Here is a 15396-nt window from a genome sequence, read left to right as displayed (position 1 = left end):
AGATGATTTCCTCTTCCAGGACTGCTGGGCTCTGGCATAGCCCCGGAAGTTCTGTGATGTGGTAAGACCAGGTCCAATGATGGAGCTGTATTCCCAGCTACTCTTGAAGTGTTGGCCTTCACTCCAGAAATCTGCCTGCCATGGAGACATGTCCATCAGCGTGACCTGGACATTTGCTGAAGCGCCTGTGAAATGCATCTACACAAGGTGGCTTAGTGTGGCAGTGATGCACATGGACCTGGCCACAGTATCCGCTGAATCCAAACAGCACAACAGCATCTGCTATGAAGCATACAAGCCAGTACTGATTAAATTAGCAAACTATTTAATTCATGTGTTCCGGTAGGTTTAAAAACTGCCAACTGGCCAATTCCCACAAGGCATGCACTTAGTATGCATGTGGTATTTAATGTACAGAAAGTGAGACTGCCGGAAGCAAAAACCTTCTAGCCCATGTAGTACAGTCATTTAGACTCACCTTCTTCAGGGGCCTTAGAGAATGGATGGGGTTCAATTTGGAGGATGAAGCCTGAACCATCAGAATCTTTAGAGACGCACTGGCAGATGTGAATTTTGGGTCACCGTGAGGACGCTTTTGGCATATGTCAATTTGTCTGTAGTCTGCTGCTGGGCCTGAGAACTCGGTTTACAAGACAGCAAAAACAGATTTCAGTAGCACCTTATTAAATGGAAGCAAGGGTTCCGCAAATGAAAAAACAGGTAGCAAGATTTCTGGCAAAATGATAGGCTTTGGCTCCTCAGAGGGCAAAGTCAGTTCCATAGTTTCCGAACCTTTATGCACGAGAGTGCTAAAGTAAGAGACTTTCTCTGCAGGGTGCTTCGAGGGGTAAGTGATGTCTTGTTCTGGAGAGGTATTCAAATGACTAGTATTTTGTAAGTCAAGATAAAAACCAACATCAGAGTAAGGAGGAGTAGGTAAATAGTCAGCCTCCGAATCATCGTCCTCCTTACCATTATAATCTCAATAAGGCAAGATTATGGCTTCAGAGTCAGATCCCAACTTCTGCATCTGTGCACATTTCTGGTCCCCAGTAAGGGACTGTTCATTAAGGCAAGTTCTGACCTGGTCTTTAGCCACCCAGACTATTTCAGTAATTTTGAGGGTGCGTGCGATATTAAGACAGAGTGAGGTGCTATTTTCGGCCTGGAACGAGCGTCATGAACACTAGATGCACAGGAATGGCACCATGGTCTGCGATTTGTGACTAGGTGCTGAGGCTTGAGGCATGGGGCCAGGAGCTATTGGAGGTAGAAGTTGCAAAGCCCAGAGGAGGGTGTTCCCTCTTGGGAAGTAGGCCACAGGCTACTGAAACAGACCTAAAGACATCCAAAATGGCCAGGCGGAGCAGTGTAATAAGGCTGGATCTTCTGCATCTTTGAAATCAGCTCCGAGGACAATGGAGAGGCATGTCTCAGGGAACAGTGTCATGACTGTCTGGTGCACGGAGTGGGATCACTTACACAGGAAGAAGATTTCTCCTTCTTATTGCAGGGTTTTTGTGGTAAGACCTCTTGGTAGATCATTTCCTACCAGGAGACTTAGCTGCAGGCCTTGCCGAAAAATACCTTTTTTGTTAGCATTTTATATAGTGCGAACTAGACCCGAGACATCGGGCATCAGAGCGCTTTACATGAGCACCAGTTTCGTTACATGAGGACACATTTGTTTTTGTTAGGCACAAGGAGATTACGTGATTTGCCCAGAATCACAGGATGTTGAGCGTCGTTGCAGAGAATCAAACCCGGTTCCCCAGCTTCGAGGTCGATCGATCTAGCCGCAAGGCTACATCCTCACTCTGGACCCAAGGACCCGGTTTCCTATTACCCTTCTAGTGCATCAGGGAACATGAGTTCCATTCCATAGAATCATCGATGAAGCAAAGACACTACAGGTGAATATTGTGTTGATCCAATTGAGACATCAAATTAAGGCTCTTACAACAGTGGTTGAGCCCTGAAACCTTCGGGGTAAATATTTGACCTAGTTGACGTTAAAGCTGAAGAACTTTTGTTGAGGAAGGACTGTAAGAGCTATTGAATACAAAATTGAGGCTGGAAAAACAGCAACCAAAATCACCATGCCTACTATACACCAGTGTCATCATGTGTGGAGGGCAGAGTCACGTCTGAACCTGCATGGATCACCTGGTGAAGCTGGAGATCTACTGCTGGGGAAAATGTTTTCTGATCCAGTCTGATGTCTAGGAAGATATTCTTTCTTTTCCACTTTTTAAAATTGAGTTTCAACAATTAAAGTACTTGTTGTTCTCAACAAGCAGCTGTTATCTGATTTGACATTTATTAAGCCGGGAACATATGTAAATCAAGGGTGATTTAACAGATCAAGGTTATCAGCACGTTGTTGAAACCATGTCCGTGCAGTGTCTTATTTTAAACAGTGTGCACCCACATGGTGACTGCACCCGATAACAGCACATAGCCAGAGTAAGTCAACATAGTTAAAAACAAGTAATTCAATAACAGAAAATACATAAAAATATATGACTGTTCAGGTAAAAAGTAAAAATCGCAAAAGTCCAAAAATATTTAGTCTATGTAGGATAAATAACACAACCTCACACTAAGATATATCAATATAAATTCATACTTATTAACATCTGGAACTTTATTTGAAAATAAAAACATTTAAATTATGGTGTCCCATCTCTCAGTGTTGAAAATGGTTACCTGTTTTTGTCCGAATACAGCTCCAATGTTTTCCTTCATACCACTAGAATTTCCACTGGAACACACCACTGGGTTTCTCTTGCCTTGTCCAACTTGGTTTGTACAGTTTATCCGAACACCGTCTGAAATAATGCAGTAGGCTTGCAAGATTTGTACCATTCTGCCATACTCCTGTTTAGAAAAGAAGGGAGAACACTCAGTTTGACATCACTAGACACAGCCTGTTTATCAAACTAGGGTAGAGTAAAAGGCAGAAAAAGGTCACTGGGTCCTTCCGGTCTAACCACCTCCCTAACTATTGTAGCACTGCAAGACCGCTTCTGCTTTCTTATTGCTTTGTCAAAATTCTGACCTCCATTTGTAAGAAAATGACAAATACAAAATCTGCCACAATTGTGAGTTTACAGCTTTGCAAATTGTCCTACAGTATTCCAGTTGCTTGCCGGTGTGACCAAGACTGTTGCAATATTTGTTGTGATCAATCATTCTGGATACTAAAGATGCAAAGAAAGTAACATTAATGATTCATTTAATAGTTATATAGTCACACCCAAAACATTGTTTTCAGGACTTATGATAATCCTCTACATTACGTAATAAAAACGTTATGAAACAAAGAGAAGTGAATATAGATGTTTTTTTAGAGGCACTGAGGGTTACTAGACTCAAACAGGCCCAAACTATTTGTAATTAAATGGTTGTAGCAGAGCATAAAGAAATCGCTCCAACTCATAATGCGTCCCACAACCAGGTTCGTCTAACTTCTCAGAAATGTCTTACTGTAATAAAATAACTTAAAAGTCGGTAAGGGAAACACAAGCCACTTTAAGTGAAGGACTACTTTGAAACAGTTAACAGAAGGCTGCTGAAGAACATGCAGGCAACGATAAAAATGGAGGTTAGTTGTCTGCTACCACTGAAAGGACTATTAGACCACTATTAATCTCATTTGAGGAAAATAATGCAGCAATTAGAATAAATGCATTGCCATGGTGTTAGATGCCTTTGGCAAGCAGAATATATTTGTTCTTGGTGACCCTTCATCATTCCTGATGAATGGTCTCTCATATCAAAAGTGTGGAATGTTATCTTTCAAGTTTTCAATAGAACCGAAGCTCAAACCCATGCCAGTGCAACAATCTGTGTTTTGCTGCAGTGGCACCGGGACAAGAGATGTCTTTCTGCTGCTGTCATTATGTTGGAGCACGCCAAGATCATCTTCAGGATCCATGAATTTCATGTTTACAAAACTGCAGATGTTAAAACTCTGCTCATTACTTCCATGATTATCACCTGCTCCTAACTGCTTAGAAAGAACGTTTAAAGTCGTCACCATTGGTTTAGATATCTAATTTTCTTTTTTGTCAAAATGTTTATGGTAAAATTCAGATGTTTTACTTCAATTTATTACATATATATACTTCAAATTCATATTTTTTGGAGACATATTGAAAATCGAGTTGTGCTTCAATGAGTGGGGTCTATGATGAATACTCTAAAACTGATCACTGCACACAAGCGACAGGCCAAATCACTTTTCAAAGTCTAGCCCACCCTGGCTCCAAATTATGCAAGGAGAATTATTTAAAAACCTGAAGGTGGCTTAGTCTCATACTGGCAAAAAACGCCAAATGATTCCATTATCCCTCTGACCAGACCTGCTCCCGCCTCATCACAGGCTCTTCTTGGAAAATACAACTGAGAGCCACATTGCTGTGCAATAAGACCCTTTTAACTCCCAGAAACAGGACAAGACCAATAAACCTGTAGAACTAGCAGCAGTATGCAAACCAACAGCCTCCACATTATTGAAGTTATGTTTGGCTCATAAAGCCTACCCTCATGACTCTACAAAATATCTAGCCGACCAGTTAATATTCCCTGAAGGCAGCCAAGACATCTCAATTAATAAATGTCAGCATCTGAAGCTCCCTCGGGTGCTGACTGAATACTGAGGACAGAAATATTGTGATACAAAAACAACGTGGCCTAAATATCAGGAATCAAAACATTGCAAAGGTAAGTATATGTAGGTATTTATAAATGTACAATTCTTAATGCCACGTCCACATACCTTGAAGACATGTAAATCACTGGGTACATATATATGCAGCTACCTATAGTAAACATATACTTACTTTCATGATATTTAGGTGTTTGATATCATGTACACAATATTTTTGTATCATGATATTCAATCCATAACTCACCCAAATTCAACACGTAGCAAAACTGAGGCATTCTTTCTTAGGTGCTGCACTAAAGATTTGGAAATCCACTTAGCTACTATAAATTGCAAGATGCTTCCCCTACTGCATCAGTTTCTGAAAAGAGTTCATGAGCCGCTCTTCAAGCAATTCCTTATATTCAAAAACAAAGCCACTCTATCCCACTGGAGAACAGAAACTAGTACAGAGAATATCACAATCAATGGGTTTAAAGTCTGTCTCAAGTAAGCCATTCAGGTGGCAGTACCGCCAATTATGGTGTAGACCGGCAGCGTGATTCCTAAACATATATCCTCATATATCCTCTTTTTTTGCCTTCTCAGGATACCTACTCCCAATTACCACTAGTGCCACTCAGGTACATCTCCTCCAAACTTCTTCCCCTCCTTCCAACTCCCTGCTAGCTGTTTACATATACGCCATTGTAGATTGTAGGTCTCCATAACATTGTATGGTTACCTCTACCATCTTACGGTGGTACTGACAACATTCGCCCGATTGCCCCACTTTCAAATACTGCCACACCTCGAATGATCAATCCTGAAGGTATTACAGACTTAAAACTGTGCATGGCTTTCTTGGTGATATTGTAACTCCGGCTTTCAGGTTCTGGTATGTGTTATAACCCTCTCACCCAAACTCTCCACTTTATATTAACTCTCCATGTCCTTAACTCCTTTCAGCTCTTCAGCAAACTTTCCTCCAGCTCCAACACTTGCTTGATATTTTATCGCTGTGAGGTCACCTGTATAGTTTACGTAAACATCCCAGCTCCCTTGTATACCCTTACTTCAAACCTTTATTATCGAAATCTTCTAGCTATGTATAGGACAAAAACTTGCCAGTCACATTCAGCGCTCCGGTCCTTCAGCATCCTAGTAAGAGCTATATTGAACTATAAAAATAAATATATACCATCCACACCCAGTATGACACATCATGTGCTGTCTACATAATCAAAGTCAAGGCTAATGGGGAAGACAGGAAAGATGAAAAATGCAGTGAGTTATTAAAGAACTCATTTACGTGTAAACTGGGAAGAGAAAACGTGAGCCTCAACATGAGTGAAAGAGAACAAAGAGTGTCAAAAGTCCATTGTGGGTTCGGCATATACTAACCTATTAAATTAGCCGATTACATCTTCGGCTTTCCATTACAAGACCCAGCTACCTACATTTTCTTTCAATCGTAGCTCTTTGTATTGTTGAATTTCTGAGAAAGAAATGTGCACGTAAACAGCCTAAACAGTGGATAATTAAAACATGAGGCACTGTAGAATTGTTTTCAAAGATATATACAGACCGCCCATCACGCAGAAAGATATTCAGGAGCTATAAAATAAGCTATATCCTGTACGTAACGTATATCAAAGTCATAAACATCACTTCAGAATTTTTATCTACTCTAGGCGCATCTTTCCAACAGCATACTAACACATCACAAGGTTTGCTCATCTGGTTGTGTTTCTTGGATGCACATTACCGCAGCATGAGGATTCTTTTATCAATCAATCAATCAATCAAATCAAAGTACTTGTAAAGCGCGCTACTTACCCGTGAGGGTCTCAAGGCGCTGAGGGGGTGCCGCTACTGCTCGAAGAGCCCTGTCTTGAGGAGTCTTCTGAAGGTGAGCAGGTCCTGGGTCTGCCGTAGGTGGGTAGGGAGGGTGTTCCAGGTCTTGGCGGCGAGACAGGAGAAGGATCTGCCACCAGAGGTTGTTCGTTGAATGCTGGGGACAGTGGCGAGGGCGAGGCTGGCGGGGCGGAGTTGGCGTTAAGGTAGGCTGGTCCGGCGTTGTGGAGTGCTTTGTGTGCGTGGGAGAGGAGCTTGAAGGTGATCCTCTTGTCGACGGGGAGCCAGTGTAGGTCTCACAAGTGGGGGTGATGTGGCTGCGGCGGGGAACATTGACGATCAGTCGGGCGGAGGCGTTTTGGATGCGTCGTAGTCGTCGTGGGTGTTTGGCTGGGATTCCTGCGTAGAGTGCGTTGCCGTAGTCCAGTCTGCGGCTGACGAGGGCCTGTGTCACCGTTCTTCTTGTTTCGGTCGGGATCCACTTGTAGATCCTGCGGAGCATGCGGAGGGTGTTGTAGCAGGAGGAGGAGACGGCGCCGACCTGTTTAGACATGGAGAGGGAGGAGTCTAGGATGAATCCCAGGTTGCGTGCATGGTCGGTGGGTGTCGGTGCTGTTCCCAGTGTGGTCGGCCTCCAGGAGTTGTCTCAGGCGGGTCCGAGGAGGAGTACCTCCGTCTTGTCAGAGTTCAGCTTCAGACTGCTGTTCCTCATCCATTCGGCGACGGCCTTCATTCCCTCGTGGAGGTTGGTTTCGGCGGTGTGCGGGTCCTTGGTGAGGGAGAGGATGAGCTGGGTGTCGTCAGCGTAGGAGATGATGTTGAGGTCGTGCTAGCGGGCCACTTGTGCGAGGGGGGCCATGTAGACGTTGAACAGCATCGGGCTGAGGGATGAGCCCTGGGGGACGCCGCAGATGATGTCGGTGGCCTCGGATCGGAAGGGCGGGAGGCGGATGCTCTGGGTTCTGCAGGAGAGGAAGGACGTGGTCCAGTCAAGGGCCTTCTCTTGGATTCCGGCTTCTAGGAGGCGTGTCTTTAGAGTGAAATGGCAGACCGTGTCGAAGGCGGCTGACAGGTCCAGGAGGATGAGGGCTGATGTTTCGCCGTTGTCTAGTTGGCGCCTGATGTCATCTGTGGCGCCGATGAAGACTGTCTCTGTGCTGTGGTTGCATCTGAATCCGGACTGGGACGGGTCTAAGATGTTGTTGTCTTCCAGGTGGCGGGCCAGTTGCATGTTGACGAATTTCTCGATGACCTTCGCCGGGAACGGAAGCAGGGAGATGGGCCGGAAGTTCTTGAGGTCCTTGGGGTCCGCCTTGGGCTTCTTGAGGAGGGCGTTGATTTCGGCGTGTTTGCAGCTTTCCGGGAATGTCGCTGCTTCGAAGGAGATGTTGATGACCTTCCGTAGTCGGCTTTGTTGAATACGTGGTGTGGGCACGGGTCTGATGGAGATCCAGAGTGGATGGAGTTCATGACCTTGCGTGTCTCGTCGTCGTTGACGTTGGACCAGGAGGTCAGGTGGATGGTGCTGGTGGTGTTGACAGGGGAGGTGGGGTCTGGCGTAGTCGGGACGGTCATGGTGTTGAAGCTGTTATGGATGTCAGCGATTTTGCGGTGGAAGAAAATGGCTAGTGAGTCACACAGTTCTTGTGAGGGCGGAACACCGTTGGCATTGGCGCTGGGGTTAGAGAGTTCCTTTACGATGCTGAAGAGCTCTTTGCTGTCGTGTGTGTTGTTGTCCAGGCGGTGTTTGAAGGAGGATCTCTTGGCTAATCTGATAAGGTGGTGATGTCTGCGGGTGGCGTCCTTGTGGGCTGCGTGGTTGTCCGGAGTGCATTCGTGGAGCCATATCTACTGCAGTTTCCGGCATGCGCGTTTGGAGGCCTGCAGCTCGTCGGTGAACCAGGTGGCTCTCTTGCAGGCGTGGTTGTTGGAGGGTTTCTTGAGTGGGGCGAGGGTGTTGGCACAGTCCTTGATCCACTATCTGAGGTTGCGGGCTGCGATGTCTGGGTTGGTAGGGTCGGTGGGTGGGCTTTGGGCGAGGTGTTCAGTGACTTTGCTCCAGCAGCGGCGAGGTAGCTGTTGGGTGCGGTGGTTCGTGGTTGGTTTGTTAAAGGTGAAATGGATGCAGTGGTGGTCGGTCCAGTGGAGTTCGGTGGTGTGGTTGAAGGCGACGTGGTTGCCTGTGGAGAAGATGGGGTCCAGCGTGTGGCCAGCGGCGTGGGTGGGTGCGGTGATGAGTTGTCTGAGGTCGAGGTTGTCGATCAGGGTGGTGGAGTTGGCGTCGTCGTTGTTCCCCAGGTGGAAATTCAGGTCCCCGAGGAGGATGTAGTCCATGGAGGCGAGTGCGTGGCTGCTGGTGAGGTCGGCGATGGAGTCGATGAATTGGGCTCGGGATCCAGGTGGTGTGTAGATAAGTGTTCCTCTGAGGATGGTGTTGGGGTCGATGTGGATCCGGAAGGGCAGGTGTTTGGCGGTGTTGTGGGTGTCGTCTGCGTGGGTGGCGACCTTGAGGTGGACTTGTGGACGATGGCGAATCCTCCTCCGATTCCGTTGGCGCGATCCCTGCAGGTGACCTTGTAGCCGTCCGGGATGGCTATGGCTATGGGGATGTCGGGTGCCGAGGAGTCATTCCACCAGGTCTCAGTCAGGAAGGCCACGTCTGGGGCGGAGGTGTCGAGCAGATCCCAGAGCTCGACGGCATGTCTGCATGCGGAGCGGGTGTTGAGGAGTATGCAGCGGAGGTGGTTGGGTCCAGTCCTTGGGGGTTTGGTGGTTCTGTTGCAGCTGGCGCTGCAGGTGTGGCGGGAGAAAGGTTTGAGAGTCCGTTTCGGGGCGGCTTGGAAGCAGGTGTGGTTTCGGCCGGCGTTGAGTGCGTGGAGGGTGCTGGCGTCAATGCGGAGTCTGGTGTTGTGGTGTTCGCGGGGTCCAGGGGTTCTGGCATTGGGTGCGGTCCAGGCACGGATGGGCGCAGAAGGGCTTGCATTTGGCGCGTCCGCTGCGTGGCTTCCATAAGAGGGGGATAGAAAGGGAGGAGCAGCTGGGAGGCAGGAGCGTGGCGGCCAATGAGGAGCAGGGGGCGGGGCCGCAGGGACACAGCAGCGGGAAAGGATCGGGAAACGGCGGGATCCAGCGGGTGGCAGGAAGCAGGACACAAGGCAGCTGGCGTCCGTGTGGTGGCGTGGGGAGCGACCTGCCTGCGAGCAGAGTCAAAGGTCGCTCTTTTATTGCTGTTCAGTGAAGAAAGGATTAGCTTACCAGTATCACCACTTACATATCTAGTAGAAGAAACAGGAGTCCCCCAATTAAAAGATCTAAGGACTGTGTTCCAGGTTGAGACAATATTTCTGGAAAAGTGAAATGCTAGCTGTTTTGAAAATGAATGGCAGTAGCCTGAGATTTGCCCATTTATGCATGGCCATTTGACAACAAAGGTGTGGGCACTGTTGTGAGGTAACTGTCCAACAAGCCAGTTAGTTGTCTTGAGCCAAAGGAAAGTGAAAGATGAAACGGAAAAATCTTCAAAACAGTGCCTGTCTCCCAAGGTGACAAGCCTCTGAGGATCTTGTGACCACCCACAAAGAGGTTTCTCATTCCCCATATCAACTGTGCCCACTGTGTAATGCACAGACTACAGGTCAAAGTCTCAGTGTGTGAGGGCAAGAATCAATATGTAGGCCCGGTTATCAGAGGGAGCAACATGCCCCCGCAATCAGTTCTTTGTTTCCCTTTAATTTCAATAGTCTTAAATAACAACCTTTTTGATATTTCGCAAGAATTCTCGATGCCGCACTGGCAGAGTATAAAACAGTTGCTGCACGCTGACAGTGGTGCCTTGCTGGCGAGGGTAAGGAACCTTCTGGACAATTTTCCCATTGTGATCGAAAACCAAACGTGTTCCAATCTGTGCAGATTTGTGGCACGTGCAGACTGTAAGGTCACTGAAAAAAAATAAAGAACTTTGTTACCTTTGGTGACCTGGTACTATAAAATGACAAAGACTGCTATAGAAAGCACTGAATGAAAATAAATAATTGGTTTGATTATTAACATCTACCAATTTCCTCGACAAAGTTGATTCAGTGGCCTGACAGGTCCTTGGTAGTTCAGAAGAAAGCAGCTTTGTAATGCATTATTTGTAAGCAGTTATGATTAAAACCTTGTAATAATCAAATATTGCAAAACATCAGGACTTTGGTGCGAAAAGTACTGCATTACCCGACTGAAATTCACATGTTCTCGAAATATATACTTTTAGAATCCCTCAATCATTCCCTATAAGTAAGATGATGGCAATAATTTGTTTTAAAGGTTGATAAAATCATAATTACTTGTGAAACTCCTTACATTGGGGGGTCATTTTAGTGCCATGTACAACGCTAAAATAAGTGGCAAGGGTAATCGAAGTTCTTGCCTCAGACAGTGCAGTGATCGTGTAGAGAAGAAGTCAACTACGAGAAAGCTAACAGGACCTGGAAAAAATTAGTCTTGGTGGGAAATTCCAATATGATGGAAGCTGGGGCGAGATTCAACTGTCAGCACCCTTTCCAGACTGGATAAGAGGATTTTCTCTTACAAATGCAGATTAGGAAAAGATGGTTTAGGGAAAATTTATTTTATTATCTGTTTTGTAGATTAGGGGTTACATCTTGGAGTACAATTCTAACTCTTGATTCAAGTTAGTTGTTGTAAAATTGAAAAGCCTTGAATGCATTTATTTACTCTACCTAAAGACCTTTGTGCCTACATTTTGATCTTCTTAACTCCAGAGATCATAGAAGTTTAAACTCTAGGAAATAAATGCCTGGCCAATAGTTCCAAGTAGTTGTTCCCACTTTACTGTAGCTCAAGAACAATCCATAATCTATGTTTTGTTTATAATATAGAGTCTATAAATCTGCCTTCTTCACACAACTATCCAGCCTTGACACAGCCTATTCTTTTTTACTGTGCCACAGCACTATCCTCTATTAATCCCCCGAACAAAGCATTACCCTCCTCGGGAAGCCTGTTCATAAAATCGGGGCAATTTCATTTTGTCTATCTTTTTCTTCAAATTATCTTTCCTACTTTTTACAGTAATAGCACTTTCTAATGGTGTAACTTGCTTTATCAGCTCCCTTATCAGATCAAGGTTGGGACCCTGGCCATCAACATCTACCAATTCCAACAAATGTTGCATCTGTGTCCATGATCACACATCTTGAACACTGTGAGAACCAATTTCCCCCAAAACAAGTTTTGTGTGATTGCTCTGATCCATTCCGCGTTGCATGAGGAAAAAGAAGAGGACAATATTTGACCAAAGCCACGCTTTATTTTAGTTCTATGAAGCATAGTAAGCGAACCTGATCCTTAAAATCTTTTTTTTTAAATATGGCAACAGTCAATGTAAATGGTATGAGGCAAAATGAGTCCCCAAGAGTTAAATAATGCAGGAAGGTGACAAAATCAAACTGCCCTACAAAAAAGAATTGACCATCTTCTATTCTTTGTGTACATTCCGTTTATGAGCCAAGTCAAATAATGACATGCATTACTCTCAACCCCTGGTAGTAGTCAATGGTATGACAAGCTGGTAACTGGCCTAGCATTGGTAGCATTACTGGATCCTGTTGATTAAGACCCAGCTGACTGCAGCCCTGAATAGATAAAATAGCAGTCTCAGCTAAATAGTGTGAATTCAGACTTTTAATTTTTTTCTGCATGTTGCCTGGTTCAAGTAGTCCTGAAAATAACTTACAATGAAAGGATGGTTGGGCTCAGTCGATTCTTCAAATTCAATGAAAATTCAATGAGTAGCACTATTGTAATCTAAACAGAGAAATGTATAAAATCCATTGAGGTGGAATTGCTTTAAATAGTATGGCCATAAAGGTTTTTTTTGAAGCAATAGCCTCAGTTCATTACAGTTAAAAGTAGGAAGAATTAAGAAAATGAATAAGGACAAGTTCAAGAACATTGCTGCTCCTGTGTCAACCCTACCACCCCCCACTCCCCAGATTCCCTTGCACTTTTCCTTTCCGGAAGAGTTTGTGGCTCCTATTTTGGTAGGAACCTTCAAAATGCAGATGTGCTGTACCTCACTAGCACCCTTTTGTTTGCCATGCGATATGGAGACCCGGCACCTGCCTCCCTACCATGTAGCCACCATACGGTGCTCTGTATTGACCCTGGCTGGTGGAAAGATTTATAGGTTATTGACATGAAATAACTGCACCCATTGCAGATGCTTTCTGGCTTTCCCACGTAAAAGAAGTCATGTGGCTTTGGGAAGAATGTGACTTCTTGGGTGTTAAGAAAAGAGTAAGGACATTATGTGCAGGATTTTTTGCAATATTGATCCTGAACAGGAGAACGTGTGGGCACAGCGGACGCTTCACATGCACTAGAGGTGCACCTGCTGGCAGGGTTACCATGAGATGATCGGAAATATTTATGTAATCATGTAGTCAGTGGCTACCACAATGCAATTTGGGGAGAGGGCAGAAGGAGCCCCTATCAGAAACCAATTTGAAGGGGGAATCTCTGCCCCCTACCTGGCTGGTTGGACTTTGAATTTTTGTGAAAGCACAGACATTGAGACCGTGAGCCTATGTCTAACTGCCAGGACTTATATATACACTGTACCATCCCATCAGTGTTTGAACATCACTGTGAAACCAGACCCACAATAACCCTGCCAATGTAGACACTTTCAGAAGATGAAGCCAAGTACTGCCTGTATCTTCCTGGCTAGAAACAAGCCTGAAGGAAGCGTTGTCCTGAAATCGACTTTGCAGGAAAGATATACCTCATGCAGCAAGAGTCCAGAAACATGGACAAAGCGCCTTAAGGCACTCTACCACTTGACAGAGAAACGAGAACTGCCTGATAAACCTACACATACCATTGTAATTTAAGTGATGACGCCTGTTGAGCACTGTAACTTTCTGCACATACTTCTATTACTTTGTTCTTCATTTGAATTTGCTGAGTTGGCAACTCTCCAGCACTCCTGAATCTTGAGCGGTTTAGAAGGAGCTCTTGTGCCTGTGGGGTTGTTCCTCTTGTAGAAGGTCCTACAACAGTCAAGGGTGACCTTCCCTCATTATAATATTTGCCCAGTGATGAGCCCCAAAGCTTCTGGAGCAGCCAATTCATGAAATATCCAATTTTTAAGGGGCCAACACAATTGAACCGTAAACTGTGAGATAGGTTTCCCTTCACTTTGACACTAACTAATTTGACTGAACTCCGGGACACTGTTCCTTTGCTTTTCAGGTTACTTCTACACTGCATTGTTGATTGCCACTATTTTTATTGTTTCAACTTGTTTACAGTCTGTAGGATGGTAGAGAGCAAATGTTTGCTAACAAGAAGCAAAGTAGCTTAGTTCGGGCACAAGACGGACATCCTCCCTTTTAGAGGGTAGTTAACGCGACTGATTAGTGATCGTGAATAGTAAATATTTAAACTTTCAGAATTGTTCTGTTAATTGCAATAATTTACTTAAGGTGAACAGAGTATATGATTTATAGCCAATAGGTCATGGTTTTTCCACAGTATTGTGCTCCGTTAACATTTCAAAGTGTTTTGTGTGATTTTTGTCGATTCTGACTCCAATAGTAAACCGATTTAGATTTTAGGGTTTTATTAAAGTGTTGTGGTCTCAAAACACCATTTGGATATTCACATTTTTACTACAATTGAGACGATGTTCTACTGTACCTTGACTCCACCACTCATTGAGCTACTTCTTACCTGCTGTTCCATGTCAATCTATAAAGTAAAGGAGGCTTAAGAGGCCAACGTTGTATTGGATACTAAGCAAGTAGATTCCTAGTTAGTAGTGAAAAGCAGCCCTCTAGCCTTTGATAGCACTTGGTAGTCCGATGGCTGCACAAGCCAGGGGAAAAGAAAGAAAGCATGCATGAGTTTCAAGGCAGTTTCTAGAGAAATTGGTTTTCAAAGGACTACAGCCATTGTAAATCCTTATATACTAGGTCAGGGCGAGGAGTAGAATGTTGAGAGGATAGATAGTATTTTATAAAGAGCTTGGGGAGTCTGTAACGTATAGGTGTTTACCAAGGGATATACAAAGAGGTGTGCCAGAGGACAGTGTTCATTAGCAGGTTTCAGACAGTTCTTGGCTCTCATTAGCCTGACGGGGAACGAGGGAAGCGGACAATAGTTTTTTCATACTGCGATTGTGAACTTAGATAGACCAATTACAATATTACCATTTTCCTCAACTTTTTTACTTTTTCAACAGACAAAACCCAGAGTTTAATTAATTGAGGTGTGTGAATTTTGTAGTATTGATAGTGCCAGGGACAACAGTAGACCGTGAGCGAAACGCTCATTTAAGGGGGCAGCCGACAGAGTCTGGGACGCACAAATCATGGCTAAGCAACAATGGGATTAACTCATGATGGATTTAACAAAATAAGCAGACAAATTATAGAACATTATTTTCCAAATTTCTATTGTTTGGGTCGCTATGCAGTGATGTATCGCTCTCGCAGTCCATTAGTTACCAAACTGTACTGCAAAGTACTCCGTAAGTCAGATCTCAAATCCCCACCTACCCCACTTCTGTTTTGACTGGCCTTCAAATGTATTTAGATTCTTTTGGACCCTATTTCCCTCTCACTCCTGAGGAGTCCATGAACCTTTGTCCTAATGATGACCGTATTAATTGCTTTAACATCACTGGCGCTTTAAAGACAGACGTGGTTTTGGCCCCCGGAGGAAGGAGTAGTGTAATTGTTACATTTGATAACCTTGCTACATGATCTTGACCTACGTCATCTGCCATTTGTGTAAATATAGCCAACAAATAAAACAACAAATTCCCATCTTGGTAATCCTACACATGACACATTTTCAAAATAACAGGCAGTTCTGCT

The 15396-nt window shown here is 44.6% G+C and overlaps 1 protein-coding gene across 1 annotated transcript in view; it reads right to left on the bottom strand.

The window, feature by feature from the left end:
* Window positions 1-15396, bottom strand: part of PMS2 (PMS1 homolog 2, mismatch repair system component) — a 124146-nt gene that overhangs the window by 52447 nt on the left and 56303 nt on the right. Inside the window, exons 5-6 of the mRNA XM_078665148.1 lie at window positions 10263-10446; window positions 2710-2880 (exon numbers count right to left, since the gene is read on the bottom strand). Of these exons, the coding sequence (XP_078521274.1) occupies window positions 2710-2880; window positions 10263-10446 (355 nt within the window). The remainder of the gene's footprint in view (window positions 1-2709; window positions 2881-10262; window positions 10447-15396) is intronic.

This window comes from Lissotriton helveticus, chromosome 10 (genome assembly GCF_964261635.1).
Source record: "Lissotriton helveticus chromosome 10, aLisHel1.1, whole genome shotgun sequence".
Classification (NCBI taxonomy): Eukaryota; Metazoa; Chordata; class Amphibia; order Caudata; family Salamandridae; genus Lissotriton; species Lissotriton helveticus.
Note: the sequence above shows the minus strand (reverse complement) of the source record. Positions and strands in the feature narration are given on the sequence as shown.